Consider the following 19,289-nt stretch of genomic DNA (forward strand, 5'->3'; position numbering starts at 1 on the left):
GGAATGAAAATGATGTGTTTTATCAGAGAGGAAGATAACAGACTCGGGCTCTAATAGGCATATCAATTAAAAAAAAATAAAAGGTACCCTTACAATAGGGCAGGAAAAGGTTAAGATTATGCTGACCTATTAAGTTCATGATAGGTTTGTCCTTGTAAAGTCTAAAGATCAGAAAGAAAATATAGTCGTTCAAATAAGGAATCGTCAGCAATGTCTTTATCAGCAGCATCCTTACCAAAGTCATCTCAGCAGTACAAGCCTGTTTTAGATGAGAAGCTTTTGCAGCGATCCTCATGTGTCCACTCCCATGGTGGTTTTACTATTTTTGTAAGCTGTTTCCATTTGCTTGCGTATTACTGTAGCCTCCTCTAGATGGAAATGTTACTTTGATTTTTTTGTTTTTAAACATATATTTAGCCTTTAATTTATTTACATGATGTGCAAATGTGTGCCCCATATCAAGACTGACATGTTTTGCTATTTTAAGGATATTTGGTGCCCACAATAGGCTAAAATCATGCAGACATATGCGCAATGCACAAACCTGCTGTGTTACTAAAAAAATGGTTATGTTATTCTATACACTGTACACATTTATTTGTGCATCGATAGATATGAAGCCACTAACCTCCCTTTTCCTGGGTGATTTCATCAAATCTCTCACGCTGATCCCTCAGTATCCCTGTAAACCCACCAACCTGCCAGTCACCCTTTTCCCCAACCATTCTCTCACTACTCCCCAAAGTTTTAGCCAAGTCCTACAGTGTTTCATCAATTATAAATGCAATCTTTTTGTATTATTCAGAGCTACACTCAAAATGCTCTTCCTCTGGCAGTTTATTAAGGAAACAAACATGGAAGAGAAGGCAGAAACGCATTACTGATGAAGAAAGTAGGGCAGCCCAGAGAGGCGGCATGAGAAAGTTTCCCGCCGCTTCCTTCTGGTCCATTCTGGCTGTACAAAACACTCACAGAGGGAGAGATGGAGGAGGGAGAGAGTGGGATGCCACTCCCCTCATTTCTCCTCTATGTTGGGCCTGAAGCAAGATAAGTGCAGCTCTTTCTAAACCTCTTTTATACTTTTATGTCTGCAGCACGGCATGTTATCTCTCCTCTACAAATGCCTGCACACATATGTGTACACACACACACACACACACACACACACACACACACACACACACACACACACACACACACACAGAGGTGCTCAGAGTTATCATTAGGGCTCGTAAATAAAGACTTCATCTGGGGCTCATTATGACATGCTGCTTTTATATTTAGAACGTACAAGCTAGCTAGGGGCTGATCTATTCTTTGAGGCAGCACACACACAATTCCTCTTACACATACAGGAATGTTTCATGTCTTGACAGATATACAATTGCAGAACACACGCATGTACCACATGAGCATATCCAGTCAGTCACTTTCCTCCTCAGCAGCAAGTACAGTACATTCACAGTCACATCACATACTTTAATTCTTCCATCTCTTTCCTTTATCATTATGGGCCGTACTCACTCCCTGGCTCGCTTTCATGTCTTGCATCTTTGTCCCTTAACTCTCTTTATCCTTTCCTTTCCATTTTGCTCCCATACTCAGAAGCAGAGGCAGTGAGTGTGTGCATGGCATGTCCATTAAGAGAGCACTGTGGCCCCCTTGTCCTGTCGGCTCTGGTGAAGAAGCACGGCTGAGCCTCAGCTGTTTTCTAGAGGGATTAGTCTAGTTCACCGCACACACTGCTTCTCATTGACCTGTCAGTTTTGGCTTAGAGAGAGAGAGAGAGAGAGAGAGAGAGAGAGAGAGAGAGAGAGAGACAGAGAGACAGAGAGAGACAGAGAGAAAGTTGGACTCTCCTTATATTCACAATAGTAAACCAGGCACGAAGAAGAATATTACTGTGTCTGCAACAAACATAAGGTTGTATGATGATGGTTGTTGCTGTTTACTCCACAAAACGCAGATAATCAATGCCTGCTTCCAGCATTCATACCGTCCTTAGCATCTAAACATTCACAATAATAGCCAACTTCAAATAAAACTAGAATCCCTGTTTGCTAGCTGCTTCTCAGCTCTCAACTGGAGAGGACAAAACTCCTTTACTGGCCTCCTGATGCCTATAGTGTAAGAACTCAGCCATGTCAACAGAAGCTCTCAAAAACTGGGATACCACTAAACTTCAAACACACAATTTCCCATTATTCTCCTACTCAAATCTACTCTTCTACTAAATCTTCACAGTCCTGCTCATCCTAAGAGATAGGACGAGTCGGTGGATGATCAAGCATTAGTCAGCACTAGAGTGAAGTTAGTGATGGCTAATGCCTATGACTTTGATCTTGGGAGAGAAGAAAGAAGAGGCACAAACATCACTTGGCTGTCTGAGTTAATAAGATCCCACTCTCTTCAATTAAAGTAATTGCAAAGAAAAGAGGGAATATGCAAAGATTAAGGCTGCACTCACATCAGCTGATCTGTACCATGCCCAAGCACATTTGAGTTCCAATGTCCAGTTCATTCGACCAGTGTGATCACTCCATACTCTTCAAGTGGTCAGGAGCAGCTTCCTCTGTCTAATCCTTCTGACCCGTGCAGTGAAAATCGCTGTGCTGCTGAAGTGATCAATGTGTCCCCATGCCCAAACAACTCCAAATAAGCAACAAAGTACATGACACTACAATGATGACACTACTATTGTGCTGTGCAAGAGTGCTTTGGCTATTGAGCTTGATGCATTGGTGACGTGGGACAATCGTGCTCCGGCATGGTAAAAGCAACCAAGCCTAGTGTGAGAACCTTGGTGAGGAAGGTGAGGACCTTCCTGCTTATTCTGAAGAGAACATCACCCATAGCATAGATTCACCACTATAATAAAATATATTTCCTCTCAATATCTCAATACCTGCTCCGGGTGTGTGTTCATGGTGTGTGTGTGTTCACTGCTGTGTGTGTGCACTTTGGATGAGTCAAATGCAGAAAACGAATTCTGAGTATGGGTCACTGTACTTAACTGTATGTCACGTCACTTTCACTTTCACTTTTCACTTTAATATTACTCCAGATTTGGAAATGGTAGTATAGAAAGTTCATGCCATATGAATAGTAGTGTTGGTGAATGTGCTTTAATGACAAACAACAGATCTAATAGTTGTCTGCAAACGTCATGAGCTGAGCTTCTTTTGTTCACCTTTATGTCTCTATCCACTGCTCCTCTGACGTCAGAGAGCCAACGAGACAGAAACACAGCAAGATGGCAGAAATGCAGAGGAGGTTTCCAAGTGCATCTCAGCATCGGCCATCTGGCACGAACACACTGGCACATCATTAAAAAGTTTCTTAAATAAACAAACAAGTCCAGTCAAATTTAAATTCAATACTAAAAAAAAGTAGAAGCTGTGATCTGTGTCCACCCAGTTTGCATAATGACACTACTTCCCTCGGTCAGAAACAGTATTTATTTTTCCTGTCAGTGAGTGGTCCACAATTTATCTCTCTCTTTTAAAGCACATTACCCTTACTCAATCTAGTCCTTTAAGTATACAGGGAATCATTCATACTCATCTAAATGCCAGAACATTTTCTCATGACCACTTTAAGCACCCATGCACCTATTCTCCTTATTAATGACCCTACTGCTATGACCATTTAATCAATTTATGTCAGAGCCAGAATGCTGCTCTGCCCCCCACCACTCTGGTTCATCCTCTTACAATCTGCCACTGGAGACTGGCTCTGACAAACGAGATGAGACAAGAACAGGGTGTGATGAACCTGTTTTTAGCCAGAACATCCATTTTGAACAGTAGCTCTGACTTTCATAGAGCAGATCATATGACGCCAAGGGGTCAGTACTGGCAACCAAGACAAAGAAAGCTTAGAGGAAGCAGAGAAGAAGGGCCATTTAAAAACAAGTCAAAGTCACAACTCATTCAAATCAAAAATTACTGGCCCAAAGGCTTTTGGTATTTAAAGGCTGCAAGTGAGAACAGCGCCAAGAAAATCCTGCACACTGAAACATCCACAAACATGGCAGAAGATTGAATGTGGACAAACACAGAGCTCATTCCAGCAGTCCGCTTACCAAAAACATGCATTCAGATAGACATGATTACATGTAGGTTGACATTTCAAAATATATACCACAGCATTCTGTTGTAAATCTTCAGAAAATGAAAGATAAATGTGTTGTACAGTCACTTCTCTTTGTTAAATTGTCTAAACTCAGATTCTCCTAATGCATTCCTTCCAATTTACCTTACTTAAATGAGCTTTCACAATTCATTCTCAAGCTGTTATGCCCTAAATACAACATTAACAAAGGTCTACCAAACCAACAATTGGGCAAAGAATTGGTTAGGAATGGTATAGAAATGCATGGGGGCATAGTCACGGCTCCAAATAGCATAAAACTAATTTCAAACTTTCTCCTCTTTACATTTGGGACATTTGCTGTGTATTGAATATGGCAAAAATGAGGACTTTAGATAACTGCATTTTGTATATAAAAGGGAGTGCACATGAAAAAGTTTGTTTAGATAAAACTATTCAATGTACCTGATCTTAACACACAAAAAAACAACACTGATCTTTTAATTTATTTATTTTGTTGTTGTTGTTTTTACACAGTCAGGTTCATAGGTATTTGGACAGTGATGCACTGTACACCACTCCAATGGATTTGAAATGAAACAATCGTGAAGTGTAGCTTACACTTGAGCTTACATTCGGATAAATTTGACAAAAATATTGCATTAAAATGAGAATTTACAGCCATTTTTTCAGGCTCAAAAGTCATTGGATAATTGGTCAACAAGCAGTTTCATGTCCAGGTCTGACCCGTTTCCTTATTTCATTACAAATTAAGGATATAAAAAGAACAGGAGTAGATTTCAAGGGTTGAGTTTGCATTGTATAGATAATTAAGGAAACTGTTGTGGAAAAGTGTTCCAAAGAGAAGTCAACGCAATTGAATCAAGTCAAGAATCATCTAAAAAAAAAGAACCATCAGATAGGTAGCAGAAACTTAATCAGCGATTTGGTCCTATAAATCTGGAGCGCACTTGTGAGTGATTGAGGAGTGTCACTCCCTAAATGTGGACCCAACATGAAGCATGACAAAACATTCTGTGCTGTCTTTAACAGACAAAAAACACATAAAAAGAAAAAACCTCTGACCTCTACAAAAATCAGCAATCTAAATAAATTATGGTTTCTGAGCTTCAGTCATGGTTTGTAGGGAAAAATCTGTCACTTTCTTCAGCCTGCATGCTTTCTCCTGTTATAAGGCTTTCGCAGAATCAAACACCTGTCAGCCAGATGAAGGCACTTCACACTGGCCTTCTTTGTCATCCCTTCACTCTCTTACACACACACACACACACACACACACACACACACACACACACACACACACACACACACACACACACACACACACACACAAATGACAATGGCAAGGTCCTGGGTGGTGAGGATGGGAAGAGCAGACTAACAGGGTACCATCTGGCTGAGGTGCTGTTTGTTAGTCTGATCACTTTATTTTTGGCCATTTCATTAATAGCACGTGACACTTGGATCTCAGGGAATGTGGAAGTAGCAGTGGTGCAGTTTTGGCCAGAACTGACTCATTACACAACGCATCGCTGGTCATTTGTATGACCTAGCTAACTCATCCTTTCCTGGCAAACAAGGAATCATGTAGGTGGAATAGTTCCCTCAAAGAATACGCAGAGGAAAAAAAGGACAAAATTAAATTCAGTAAAAATATTAGAAATACAAAAAAAAATCTAAATGGCTCTAGAGAACACCAAAATACACTAAAAAGTGTATCTGGGTTGGATTAATAAAATGAGTGATTATGATATAGCAGAAATAATGACCTGTGTGCAGTTTGAAAATGGTTGTGATTATGAAAAGATGACCCAAATGTTATTTTGCCTTAGCCAGAATGCTAGAGATGTTCATTAACAGAAGTCTTTCAATACTCCTGTAGGATTTTTTTTTCCATTATTCATTTAGAAGAGTGATAAAACCCCCTGGGCGCTTACATTGTAGTCCGATGGCAAAATAAAAAGAACTCCTTCCTAAGACTAGATCATGTATTCCTAATAAATAATTGAGACACTTTCTCCAAGTTGATTTGAGCACAATGAACACGTTAGCTCTCATTCGTCAAGGCTGTACTGGTGTTTTGTAATAATCACATCTGTGAGTGTAAAATGAGCACACACAATTCCTGGGAGATTCATTAATCAACTGTTACAAATTGTTAAGATCTGGATTTAAATGTGTGTGTTATGAATTGAATTGAATGTGTTTTCAGGGTTTTTTTTTTATCAATAACATTGTACAGGCATAAAATATGGCATGCATAATTTATCTTGTATCAAGATTTGCTATATTCTTGGATGAGTGAACGAAACTCTGGCTTCTCATCAAATTGCCCCTTCATCAATGAAAATGAAAACATTCCAATCTCTACTTGGTACGACATGTACACTTTTTTATTCCATGTACTCTCTATTCCTCCCATAAACAATGTAGGTTTCAAAGAGACAACAGGAATCGTCAAATGTGGTTTAAAATGTGAAAAAATGTGTGAATGCAACACTGAAGATGGAACTTTATGAATAATTTTATGAGTGCCTCTACAATGACCTGGAATGCACATACTGCCTTCTGTGCACATTTTAGAGACAGAATTAATTTCCTCTTACATGAATATAAAGGTCCCTTTTATGTGAAATAATCTTTAAACATTGTGTGTTTTAAGCCACAAATGCCCTCAAACCCAATGCTAAGATGACATACTGTATGGAGAGTACATCACATTGACACATGCATAATCGCATAAGCAAGCAGCAGAAACCACACTGCTCATTTCCTGCTACAACCTACAACCTCTTATTGCAGCTTACTTCTCACATCAGGTAGTTTGTCAAAAAGTAGCAGCAGAGTTCTCTCTTTTTTTTTGGATTATACCACTATACTATACACCAACACCAACACCAACACCAACACACCCACACACAATCACAAAATCAAAAAACTACACCAAAAGAAAGGATCAACATGGCAACACATACCATTCTTTGTGCTGCTCCTCGGGGGTCAACTGGCAAATGTAGCCACACACAAAGACTCGCTGGTTTGTGTGTGCTTGTGTGAGGGTAAATAGGTCAGACGAAGCAGTTTACATATTTCTTTATTAATAAGGTGGAGGACCACCATTTGCATTTAAGACAAATCAAGTACATCTTCTAGTGAATTTTTGTACCATTCCTCTAGCAGAATATCTTCTAGTTTCTTCAGAGAGGATGGAGCATGGAAATGTGCTTCTCACAAATTCTCCACATTGGTCCGATGATATTCAAGTCAGGTGACTGAGCTGGCCAGGGCAGATGTTGAAGTTTGTACTGTATCTGCTTAAACCAATGCTGAACTGTTTTGGCTGTGTGTTTTGGATGGGCATATTATCCTCATAAAAAAAAACATCATTTGGACCATAGGATGCACCTTATCACTTGGAATCCAGCAGGATACCGAGATATGGACTCTCAAATCTTCACAGATCCATCCCCAGTCCAAGTTGTACTCCTTTGCATTGATGTCTGATTATTGGTTTAGCAACTGCAACACCTCCATGGATGTTGGCTCTATGAAGTTCTCTGTAAACTGTTTTGTAGAAGCCGGGTCTTTAAGGTGGATAATTCTGCTGTCACTTTTGCTGCAGTAGTTCTGTGCTGTTTGGACACAACCCTTCCTAGTGCTCGACATTTAAGCATGTTGGAACCCTTGAAACCCAGCCTGTGCTAATTACCTGACTATAACCAATTACAGGACTTTAGCTGTTACCTGGCAGACAAACAGGTACTACTAAAATAATGCTAGCTTTTTTAACTTCATTCATCCAACAACCATGGAAGCAAAAAACTCTTACCTATTGACTTTAAAATTCCTTTACTTACGTTAGTTTAAACATAACATGCTCCAATTGTTTAATCACCTTATCAGGAGAGAATAAAGAGAATTCATAAAGTCCATCCATCCCACAGATTCAAGACTTTACTCTTCATAGTCTGTATTAATGACCAGAATTTGCTCATCATACTTTTAAGTAAAACTGGTGGTGGCCTGGTGAATTAGATATTTATTCTTTGTCCGCTGCTGAATCTCTAGAGTGAATAAGCAAAGACATTTGCTAGTCGAGATTAGTGAGCAATGGTAGTAGATGTAAAAGAAACTCTAGTAAGTGAAAGTAAGTAACTCATTTATTAAGAAGTGCAGTCAGAATAAAGTAGATTTTTGTTTCTTTAGAAGTGAAATGAGTAAAAACCGGAGGAATTATATAAAAGATAAGTGAAAACTTTATTAGTTCCCACCTTGGTTGCTGCTGGGATACAAATTGGCACCAACAGAATGAAGCTTGGGAGTTTGTCACACACCTGCCTTCCTCTCACTAGTTTTCTGTTCTTTCTCTCTCTCTCTTTCTCTCTCTTCCTCACACACACACACACACACACACACACACACACACACACACACACACACACACAAAAACCAATTAAAAAAATCTTCACACAATAGGATCATGTCCCCTATATCATTTCTCGCTTCTATTTTAAGAAACTTTTGTATCACAATTGTATTGGGCTAATAAGCAAAACAGTTCTACCCAGAGGGGACACTGAGGAGGACTTGGAGTCGTCCTCTGGCACTAACTCAAGGCCTAGTGTGACAAAACCCATCTAGAGTGGCATGCAGGCCAGGAGCTGGGCACAGAGCCCCCCCGACACACACACACACACACACACACACACACACACACACACACACACACACACACACACAGGTACACTTCCAGTCCACGTCCACACACCTATCGCTGTGTGAGAGCATAGTTTATCTACATAAAATGCACAGATTTTTATACTACAAACATACAGACATCAAGAGTGTGACTACCAAGTCACAAATTAATTTCCCTCTACTTCCTTAAGCAGGTTGTATTGTTTACAGGATGAATCATTTCTAGTGCATCTTATTCTTATGCAGTTTGGTCAGTGAAGAAAATGATTACTATTGCAAAACGATAAATTGTTACTTAATATAAAACCACACAGAGGAAACCAGGGAGTGGGTTGGATGGGGAAGAAACTGGGGGAGAGAGAGAGAGAGAGAGAGAGAGAGAGAGAGAGAGAGAGAGAGAGAGAGAGAGAGAGAGAGAGAGAGAGAGACAGGCAGACAGACAGACAGCCACAGTATATGAATACAGGAATGGTGAGAGTCAGTGAAAGGGCCAGTGAAAGTTTCACACCTGATTAAAGAGGTGTAAGCTGGTTGGCCATCACAGCCAGAGGACATTGGCCTTGAAAGCTGTAGCTTGTTCTGTGTCAATAGACACTGCAAAGACCTCACAGCAAAGACTGCGGCATTGTCAAACATTGCACATCTGATTCTGACACGAAACTTGGAACACAAGTGAAGAGTCACTTGACGCATCCAACAGCCTTCTTCACTTTTTCACCCTGCAGTGTCCTTTAGCACAATGACTCTTTACTAAATTGGTGGAAACCTACTCAAATTGAAGAGTACCGAGGGCAGAAGGGCAGATTTTTCACCATCACTCTGAATATTGAGTCTGACCCACACCTGTTGAAAGATCTGGATTAATGGTTACTACCTGCTCAAATGCAGATGGAGTAAAAATCTTCCTAAAACCACCATAATTACTCACACTGTCAGGTCTCTGCAGGCTAGTCAGCATTTTAACCACAGCTTTAATCATGATAAAGCGGTTATTGAAGACGAATGCATGAATAAACGAAGGAATGAATTCTTTCTCAACAGCACAGTAGTGTAACAGGAAGTGTCCATGGTCCCTGGTTCCACACCTGAGCTCCTGAGTTCCACATGTCCTTTCCCTGACAGTGTGGCTTAGCCCCCTTTTAGTCTTGATGACTACATTTGTCTAAATTAGCAACACACACACAAAGCATCAAGCTGCTGCTGATGGAAGTGAATTCACTTTTGTTTAAATGAGCCAGTAATCTGTAGTGTCACATAAGAGGAACTATGTAGCTACAATTCTGTGACACTCGTGCTTTATTGATAACAATGGTGTAAAGAGATTTCACAGCTCGTGGCTGCATGAAATCACACTTAAACACTTCCTGATGCATTCTGCTGCCTGACATGACAATGAAACACACACACACACACAATGCTACTGCGTTCAGTCACATCACAGTGCAGGGTTCAGGGCCCTGGAGTCCAAGTTCTGTTACAACACTGTAAACTAATCTGGAATTAAAGAACCTTTACTTTTAGTTTTTCCTGAGAGAAAATATCATTTGGTCAATAACCACAAGGTATTTTGGATACCGATTTCGTTTAAAATAAATCGCTGCTTCCTGCACAGGTCAGGCAAGGGCTTTGTCACGCAACTCAAATAGCAGCATGGCTCTCCAAGAAAGGAATTATGGGATAAAGTGTCCTGCTGGTGGTTGGTTTAATCAATGAACTTTACCCTTTTTCCTTTATATTGGGCACTCGACATTAAGTAAGTAGAAAGTTCTCATAGTGTGTACCTCAGCACTCAGCTGGATAATGGTACAGTGTCATCATGTGTGTCATACTGTCCTCACCGTCGAGAAATCTGGTCATTAACCTTTTACAATTAAATTCTTTCGATAGTGTACGTTAGTCTCAGAAGACTGTCAGAATATTAGAATCTATTACATTTAGAAATTGTCTAAATTGTAGACATCGATTATTAACATTAATTATTGAACTTGAAGTACAGCCATTTAATGATGTTAGTATTAAGAGGTTGTGTCTGGGTGAAGATTGAATCCCCGAAAGAAATTTAAACGATTTTCACGATTCCATATTCAGGCAAGCTGTGACCTAAAGACACTACATACAATAATATGCTCCCTCACTTCTGTCCCATAATTCAACTAATTTATCTTTGGACTGTTTATGAACATGCATGTTTATAACAGGTGATAATATAAACTGCGATTGAAAAAGTTCTGTATTATGGATTGTTAACTTCAGGGGAAGGTAGAAGAAGAAGAAAAGAGAGAGAGGGCCTGGTGAAGGAAATACAGTTTATAACTGTTATAATGCAAGTGATAACTAACTCTTAGATGGTATTTTAAATAGAATTTATGTTACTGTCAATGGTCAACAAAGTGTTTCATAATGTTTTGCTCATCAATTAAATTTAAAACTTGTCAACTTTGGCAAAACACTGCAATGCAAGAGTAAAAAAGTAATCGACTTCAGGGTAGAAATCTCACTACACCTTGAGCTGTATCATGCCATCCCGTTGTGGATTAGTTACTAGTACAGAATGGGCATGTTCTGTTTTGTTTATTTATCTACAGCTTTGGTGCAAAATTATTAGCCTGTAACTGAATTTAATCAGAATTCAGCTGTCAATGTGTATTCAAATTGGGAAAAATGTCCAGTTCACTACAAGCTGCCTACAGTTGGTTAAGAGAGCAGGCACAATGCCAGCACAGTACAGTACTGTAGCATATTGCAGGCTAATGTAGGCTAGCTTTGTCCTCATTAAATCTATATTTAGGCAGCTGAATCCAAAATGGCTTTATACTGGTTGTGTAAGTGCTTTACAATGCATCAAATAATGTCATATTCTATGTACAGTGCACTATGTGTATACTAAGCCAAGGTTTTGCAATTCATTCCTTCTGAGAGAAAATATATGTCTGAACATTGTCAGCCTTAATGTTCATCATTTTAGAAAGACAATTAGTGACATATATGCATGAATATATACATATACCCACACCAGTTGATGACGTTAGTTATTTGTTAGATGGGCGTGGCTTGAGTGAATTGTAATGTTTAGATATTAGACAAAGAACAATCCATGTTGACTGAAGTCCCTACAAACTATTCTATCAAGCCACGCCGGTGAACATGGATTGTTCTTTGTCTAATATCTAAACATTACAATTCACTTTCTGAAAAAAACATTCAGTAACATTTGTAACAAAAACATTTTAATTGCTGTTGACATGACAAAAGACTGATAACTGAGGTAGATGTGACAAATCAATGCATTTAATAGAAATGGCTGATTGTCACTTGTTGGGTATTTTTGTTGTTGTTTTTGTTTTTCATCTCTCTCTGCCTTGAAAATGTTTTGTACCGTGTATGCAAATCCACAAAATGTGTTTGTGTATGTGTGTGTAAGCATTAGCTTTAGCCTACTCACTTTACGCTCCTTGTCCCCATACTCAAGGCCGAGGGTGTCCATGGCACGAACAATGGCAGCCAAGGACTGGATGGTGTTGCTGTACACCACAGGCTTATATTGCTTCACGTCATCTCCAGAGAAGCCATCTTCATGGATAATCCTACACACATATACACACAAACACACGTTAGAAAAAACTGACATTCCAGGAGACACATGCATATAGCAATGCTTCTTAATACCTCATATCTCTGTCAATATATATATATCTTTCCTGGTATTAATATATATGCTAATGAAATCCATGATCTTCAGATCTGCATTTTGATCCAGGGACACATTTTATAGCGAAGATGAATTTGACGTTGTCTGACAACATGGGATCTGGCACATGAACACAGGACACAAATAATTTTCATGGAAGTCATATCTTAAAACATCTTTCTGATATGATGACAGAAGCTTACAGAGAATCATCATGATTATTAAGTAGGAGTCAGCGTCAGATCAGTATCTGGTATCGACAGGTACTCCAATGTCAATGGCATGTCAAAACTACTCAAAAATGTTTGCCCAGTTACACAAAGTTAAACTCTATATAGGGGATGTCGTCTTAATAAAATATATTTTGTAAAGACGACACGTGGAGAAGACAGGCATGGATTACATTTGTATGAGATAGGGTTTTGCTTATTCATGGCTGCATGTCATGATTCCACTACACAGTGAAAAGTAGAAATTCCATACATATAATTATGTACAATGTTTGTCAGTGTTAATGAGACAACATCTAGGCCCTTTTTCATGAAAATTCTTAGTGCAAAGAATTTCTCTTAGTCACAAAATCCTACAAAAATTCTTAGAAATGTGGGTCGTTTCCCCTTTAATGTGGGTCGTTTCCCCTTTTTTCCCAAAATCAAAGAGAAGATCCTAGTAAAGATACAAGGTATTCATAAACCATCTTAACCTGTAAAACAGCTCTTAAAGTAAAAACGTCTTATGAGTAGTGAAGAGGCTTTAGAGTTTCTATAACAGAGGAGAAAAGGACAGAAAGGTGTGTGTGTATATATATATATATATATATATATATATATATATATATATATATATATATATATATATATATATTCATTCTGGCACTATGGCATTTAGAGGTACCCTTACATCTCAGAAATGATATAATTTGGTGCTATGACATTTCTGCTTTTTGTCAGAGATGTTTACATTTACATTACATTTATTACATTGGTAACATACAGATGTTAGCACATCTCTAATATAATCACGAATGTAATCCCTACACGATAAAATCTCAAATATCTTAACATGGAGACAAAATGAAGGTGTACAATAGATCATATTTGAAAAGTGCTACTATTTTTTTTATTGGACAACCAATCACAGTCTTCAAAAAATGTGTAAGTATCGTAAGTGTTTCTCTGAGATTGGTCCTTAATCACTCTTAAGATAAGATTCCTAGTTAGGATTTCTTAAGCTAAATTAGGAGCTTGATGTCATTCTTGGATTCTTTATGAATACAGTCTCTAGTGCTTACTGAAGAAACCTTTCATGAGTCATAGTGTTTGTGTGTGTGTGTGTGTGTGTGTGTGTGTGTGTGTGTGTGTGTGTGTGTGTGTGTGTGTTCAGTCTTAAGTAATCAAGAGTTAAAGGGAAGGTTAAAAGGTCTCCATCTCTATATCTTTCTGTTATTGGGAGGATATCTGAACAAAATTGTCAGTAAAATGAAAGAAATTGAGACAGAAATGCTCGTTTGAGGTTCAGGGGATGACGTTCTTTCCTGTGACCTCTGATAAGAGTCTCTGCACTAAAAACCACAAAGAAATGCTGCAAGATCCACAGCATGTATGACTTTAAGGCTGTTTATGTTTATTGAGTTTAGTTTGCATAGCTCCTACGACTTAACACATGACTGCACTTGGAGAGCATTTCTCTCATGCTCTTCTTCTCTATCTTTCTCTCCCTTGCTGTCAGATTTAATAATTGTGCCATTATCCAATAATCTGTCTATAATGAAGAGGATTACCTCCCTCTCGTCTAAACCAACTGGGGTATCCAGAAAATTGTAGCAGAGTCTTCGTTAGTGGGATGCATGGGTGTCCACTCCCCCAACCTTCTTTCTTAATTAAAGAAAGTAGGCAGTGAGTAGAAGATGTATCGCCTGAGGGAATCTGTGAGTGAATGAGTATCTTTGAGTATTCTTGGTGAAGTGTTAAAAACAGCTGCAAAAAATTTCTTTGTAATTTTACAGTGCTGGAAATGGCAAGATTTCAGCACTACTTTACTGATCATTGTGGGAAAAAGAGCAGAAGCAGGGTTAGTGTCACACTTCCATGGTACACTGGCTAACTTTGCCAAAAATGACAAGAGCGGCTTCCAAACAGCACAGTAAACAAATAGGTGCCCTATAACAGCTGTATATTTGGTTGCTAAACAAACCCAGACTATTCAAGTGTGTTACAGTAACAGACAATCAACATTACTGTATACTGTTTTGCAGACACGAGCCTGGAAATGTTTCAAGGAAGTTCCACTCAACCACTTGGGATGAACATTAAGGTTCTGCTGCCAAGACATTTTGAAATTTACTGTACTGTATATTCCAACATGCTTTACCTCATAATGTGATATACTTTGCAGTGAAGCATACTTGGGTGGGAGGGATGTGGTTGGCTTGTAAGAAGTGGTCATTCCAAAATGCCAGCCACAACACCAGGAGTTTGTGATGGCCAAAAGTAATGCAGGAGGGCAGGAGGTGAAGCCAGATGAAGAAATTGAGGCCACATTTATTTGAGGCTGGATGTACGGTCAGTAACATGGATGGTGACTAAAATGTAGAAGCCTGCACTTGTGCTCACCCTCATGAGCATGACACCCAAGCAAGCCATAGAATGATTGTGAGGATTATTATTTTTGTCCCATCAGCAGTTCTTTAGTTGCAGGAAGCTGACAGTCATAGAAGAAGTGACTAGTACTGTTGTATTTCATGATAAACAACATGTTCTTACCAAAGACATGTTTTATGGGCCACGACACATTATGTTAATCATGCAACGTCTAGTCTCATAATAAGTGTTGTCTTTTACTTTGTAGTCCCCACAAGATACACAATAGGTTGAGTTTGCCATACAGCTCACGTACTGCTGCCTTCTATGCCTCGCTTTATCTTTCAGAAAAAGGGAACTTAAAATGTTTTGACATTTTGGACAAAACCATCTGCCAAAACAAAATATATAAAGTTATAATCAGAAAGGACAAGTTAAATAGCAACCAACCTTCTTACATTCGGTCATGCTTTTAATGCAAGTTCCTTATTATATTGCAAAAAATGGAAGAAAAGAAACAAAAAGCAAGAACATTTTAATAATTGTCGCACAGTTAGCTTCCACTGAGCACTGTCCTGCTTTAGTGTAGAGTCAGCAGCTCTGACACAAATATTCAAATTTCACTGCAGTTACCTTTATTAGTAAAAACACAATGCTTTAGTAATTACACTGAAAAGGTGATGTGAAAAATGTATAAAGTTACATTTTGACTTACATTCTGTCCCGTTATCATTTTATATTCTGTCCAATCAATCAAAGCAGCAGAGAAAAAATCAGGGCCAAGATGGCGGCATGAGATCCAGCTGCCAGTGTCTCCATTTCTCTCCTCTTAACTCACTGAGCGCAGCAATGCTAGCTTTCTCAGGTAACTGTTCTATTATTCAGGAGCTAAAAAAATGGATGTTTAAGGCTTTTTGAAAGTCCGAATATAAATAACACACAGAGCCACTGGTTTTCCATTCCCAAGAGAAGGAAGAAAATCGATCTGTTTTATATACAAGACTGAATGTAGAGCATCGCTGACACGTTTGTTTCCGGTCTTGTCCTCTCACACATTTAGTCACTATGTTACTGCTAGAGTACACGTTGTGCACGTTTTTTATGACTACACAGCGTTGTGTGTGGGAGCTCCCCTATGAGGGCCACAACACACTCTATATTTACAACCCCACTTCCTGAGAACACCAATAATTTATTTACAGTTGACATTCAGACCTGATTCTCTCCAAATATGCCCGAGTCTGGATACGTGAACTGTAAAAAAGGCATGCACAGATATGAAGGACACAACAAATGTCCAATATAAGTAATGTAGTGTGATTTCAGTCTTTTTAGTCTGTTAGTTCACCATGTCATTTTCCTTAGAAGGAGGAAAAATGGATCATAATGACACTAATCCAGAGGGCATCATCACTTCAGGACTGGAACAGTGACAGAATGCTAAGATAATGCTGGAAGCTATCTTGAAATAGACGCATGCTCATGTATCTGGTAAATGTCAGTAGATATTTCTTCCAAATGTCCCCATTGCTCTGGCTGGCTTTGGCACAGAAGGTCTCGTGTTAGGACACTGCATGCTTTAGAAGAGATTGGGATACTATTACCATGGCTGTTTCTAGCAGTAGACACAAACACAAGGCAACATGAGTCTATTACAGAACCTGAGCAATATGTACTTTTCATCTCTTCCTCCTAAAAAGGCATGACTGAAATGGTAGCTGCAGACTGGTGACAAAGGAAATCCTCCATTTTAGTACAGTTAGCAAGTTGTCCGTGGCTGTTTTCTGTTCCTTATTTCCTGGAGGCATTTGTTCAAGTCTGTGCATGTCTTTAGTACACTGGGATTTTTTTTCCCCTCCCTTTGCAATCTACCTTGCATGCCAACCTAAGCTGGCTACTAGCGAAATATCTAAACTACCGTCCATAAAAGGAAAAAAGTCAAACCACATAAAAGCAAGATTATACTATACAGAATTTTTTATTTTATTTTACAGTGGTCTTGGGAATTATTACATAAACTCCTTTTCCTGCACACTGCTAAAATTAGTGCTTCCTCCATGGAACTGCAATGTAAAAGGCTACCTCCTTCAGAGGTCAGTTTAGCCAAAGCACTTGTGTGTTCACTGAAGCTATTATGTTTGGTTAAAGCATCTACTCTTAAAAAAAAAAAAAAAAAAAAAAAAGGCTCTACTGCAGTGATTGTGCCTTTTATTTAATAGGATTAGTATTATGTCTAACAGTCAACAAGTAACAATTCAGTAAAGCATAATCATGAGGAACTGAAATTAATGCTGCCGTGACAGCAGTCAGAAGTCATGTGCGCTCTCATCTCAGTGCCCTGCGATTCACACAAAACCCATTCGCTCATGTAACATTAACAAACAATGTTTGAATTTTGTTTATTAATTGCTTTGCTGTGCTGTGATCATTCTGCTGTATTCTCAAACCTCTCAGGGAAAATATCTCGATTATGAATCACTGAAAATTAATTGTACACTTGCAGATTGCCAACTGAGCTAGCCTAATCCACCGACCCACAAGTTTCACACCCAAGGCTCGAAGGAGCTCTTTAAGGTCCATCAGGAGTATGTGTAAGGCGAGCGCTCTCTCTTTTTCTCTCTCTCTCTCTCTCTCTCTCTCTCTCTCTCTCTCTCTCTCTCTCTCTCTCCTTCTCTCACTCTTTCTCTTTGAAAGGAGAGCAGAGGAAGCGCCACCTCAATATGGTGACATGTGGGTGGATGAGAGACATCGTTAGCACTACCTCCAGTTCAAAGGAGCTTATTACTGAGAAGGTCTTTAAAAAAGGAGAGGAGGTGTGTGTGATAGAGAGAGAGAGAGAGAGAGAGAGAGAGAGAGAGAGAGAGAGAGAGAGAAAATGGTTTGATATGCTTCCTTACATATACTGTATCTCTGTAAAGGATCCCTTTATATATTTTTGCCGGGGCCTGCTGTCTCTCTGACTTTCTGTATGGAGGTGTTTCATGTTAAAGTTACATTAACCTTATGTAAGTGCTTCTGATGTGTGATTAACTACAATTATGTTGTTTTTTTATTTTGTTGCTAGATGTCCACACCGATCAGGAGGCTGGAATCTAGGAGGTTCAAGCACTGTTTGTTAGTGGTGTGTGGGACACATAATATATAAGTGACGTCTGCATGTGTCTGCTCAGGCAACAAAACTCAGTGGCACTGGAATAAGTCCCTCTGTGTTTCTGTAATAACTGTCAGCAGGATATCACTCTGGTCAGCTTCTTCATTTGGGGGACAGATAGCTCAGGGATTGAGGAACATGAGTAAACAAGACAGGCTCTGTGAATAATCAGCGATAAATACAATTTCTCTCTCTCTTTCTCTCACTCTCTCTCTCTCTCTCTCTCTCTCTCTCTCTCTCTCTCTCTCTCTCTCTCTCTCACACACACACACACACACACACACTCTTATATCTCAGCCATTGGTATGTGCTATTGGTAAGAACCCCTTTGTCCTGAGTGGCTGTTTGCGCAGGGCTCCTGTCATCACTCCCACAGGACACAGCTACTTATCTTGTCTTCTGCTCCGCCCGAACATAAGGGCAGTGGTTCTATTTATAACTGCCTCAATCTGAAACGCTGAGAAAATATTCTACATCACGCACTCCATCAACCCAGGGTCCATAACTGCAGTTAGGATCATCTAAATACATTGCCTTAATTAACAGCATGTCCACTGTTAAGTGTGAAGCTGGAGGTGAATCTAAACTTTAACAATGGTGTAATGTTAAATGTGTAGTGAACCATTCATCCATTTTCTGTACTAATAATCATACAGGTCAAAATCGCACGAGCATGCATGCACACACACAGACATACAGACACACGGACATATGGACACACACACACACACTCACAGACACACACTCACAGACACACTCACAGACACACTCACAGACACACTCACAGACACACTCACAGACACACTCATGCACAGACACACACACACTCACAGACTCACATACACACTCACAGACTCACACACACTCACAGACTCACACACACACTCACAGACACACACACACTCGCAGACACACACACACTCGCAGACACACACACAGAGACACACACTTAAACAAACCTCCAACCCCAGAAGCACAAAGAAAATGCTCAATTCTCTATGCCATTTAAGAAACATGTCTTAAAAACATTTCCAAGTATCATGTCCGGGTTGCTGGCTAA

The 19,289-nt window shown here is 39.3% G+C and overlaps 1 protein-coding gene across 3 annotated transcripts in view; it reads right to left on the reverse strand.

The window, feature by feature from the left end:
- Positions 1-19,289, reverse strand: part of gnao1a (guanine nucleotide binding protein (G protein), alpha activating activity polypeptide O, a) — a 72,002-nt gene that overhangs the window by 42,776 nt on the left and 9,937 nt on the right. For all 3 annotated transcript variants that reach the window (XM_027161960.2, XM_027161957.2, XM_027161959.2), the window contains exon 3: positions 12,254-12,395. In XM_027161960.2, coding sequence (XP_027017761.1) covers positions 12,254-12,395 — 142 coding nt within the window. The remainder of the gene's footprint in view (positions 1-12,253; positions 12,396-19,289) is intronic.

This window comes from Tachysurus fulvidraco, chromosome 13, assembly GCF_022655615.1.
Source record: "Tachysurus fulvidraco isolate hzauxx_2018 chromosome 13, HZAU_PFXX_2.0, whole genome shotgun sequence".
NCBI lineage: Eukaryota > Metazoa > Chordata > Actinopteri > Siluriformes > Bagridae > Tachysurus > Tachysurus fulvidraco.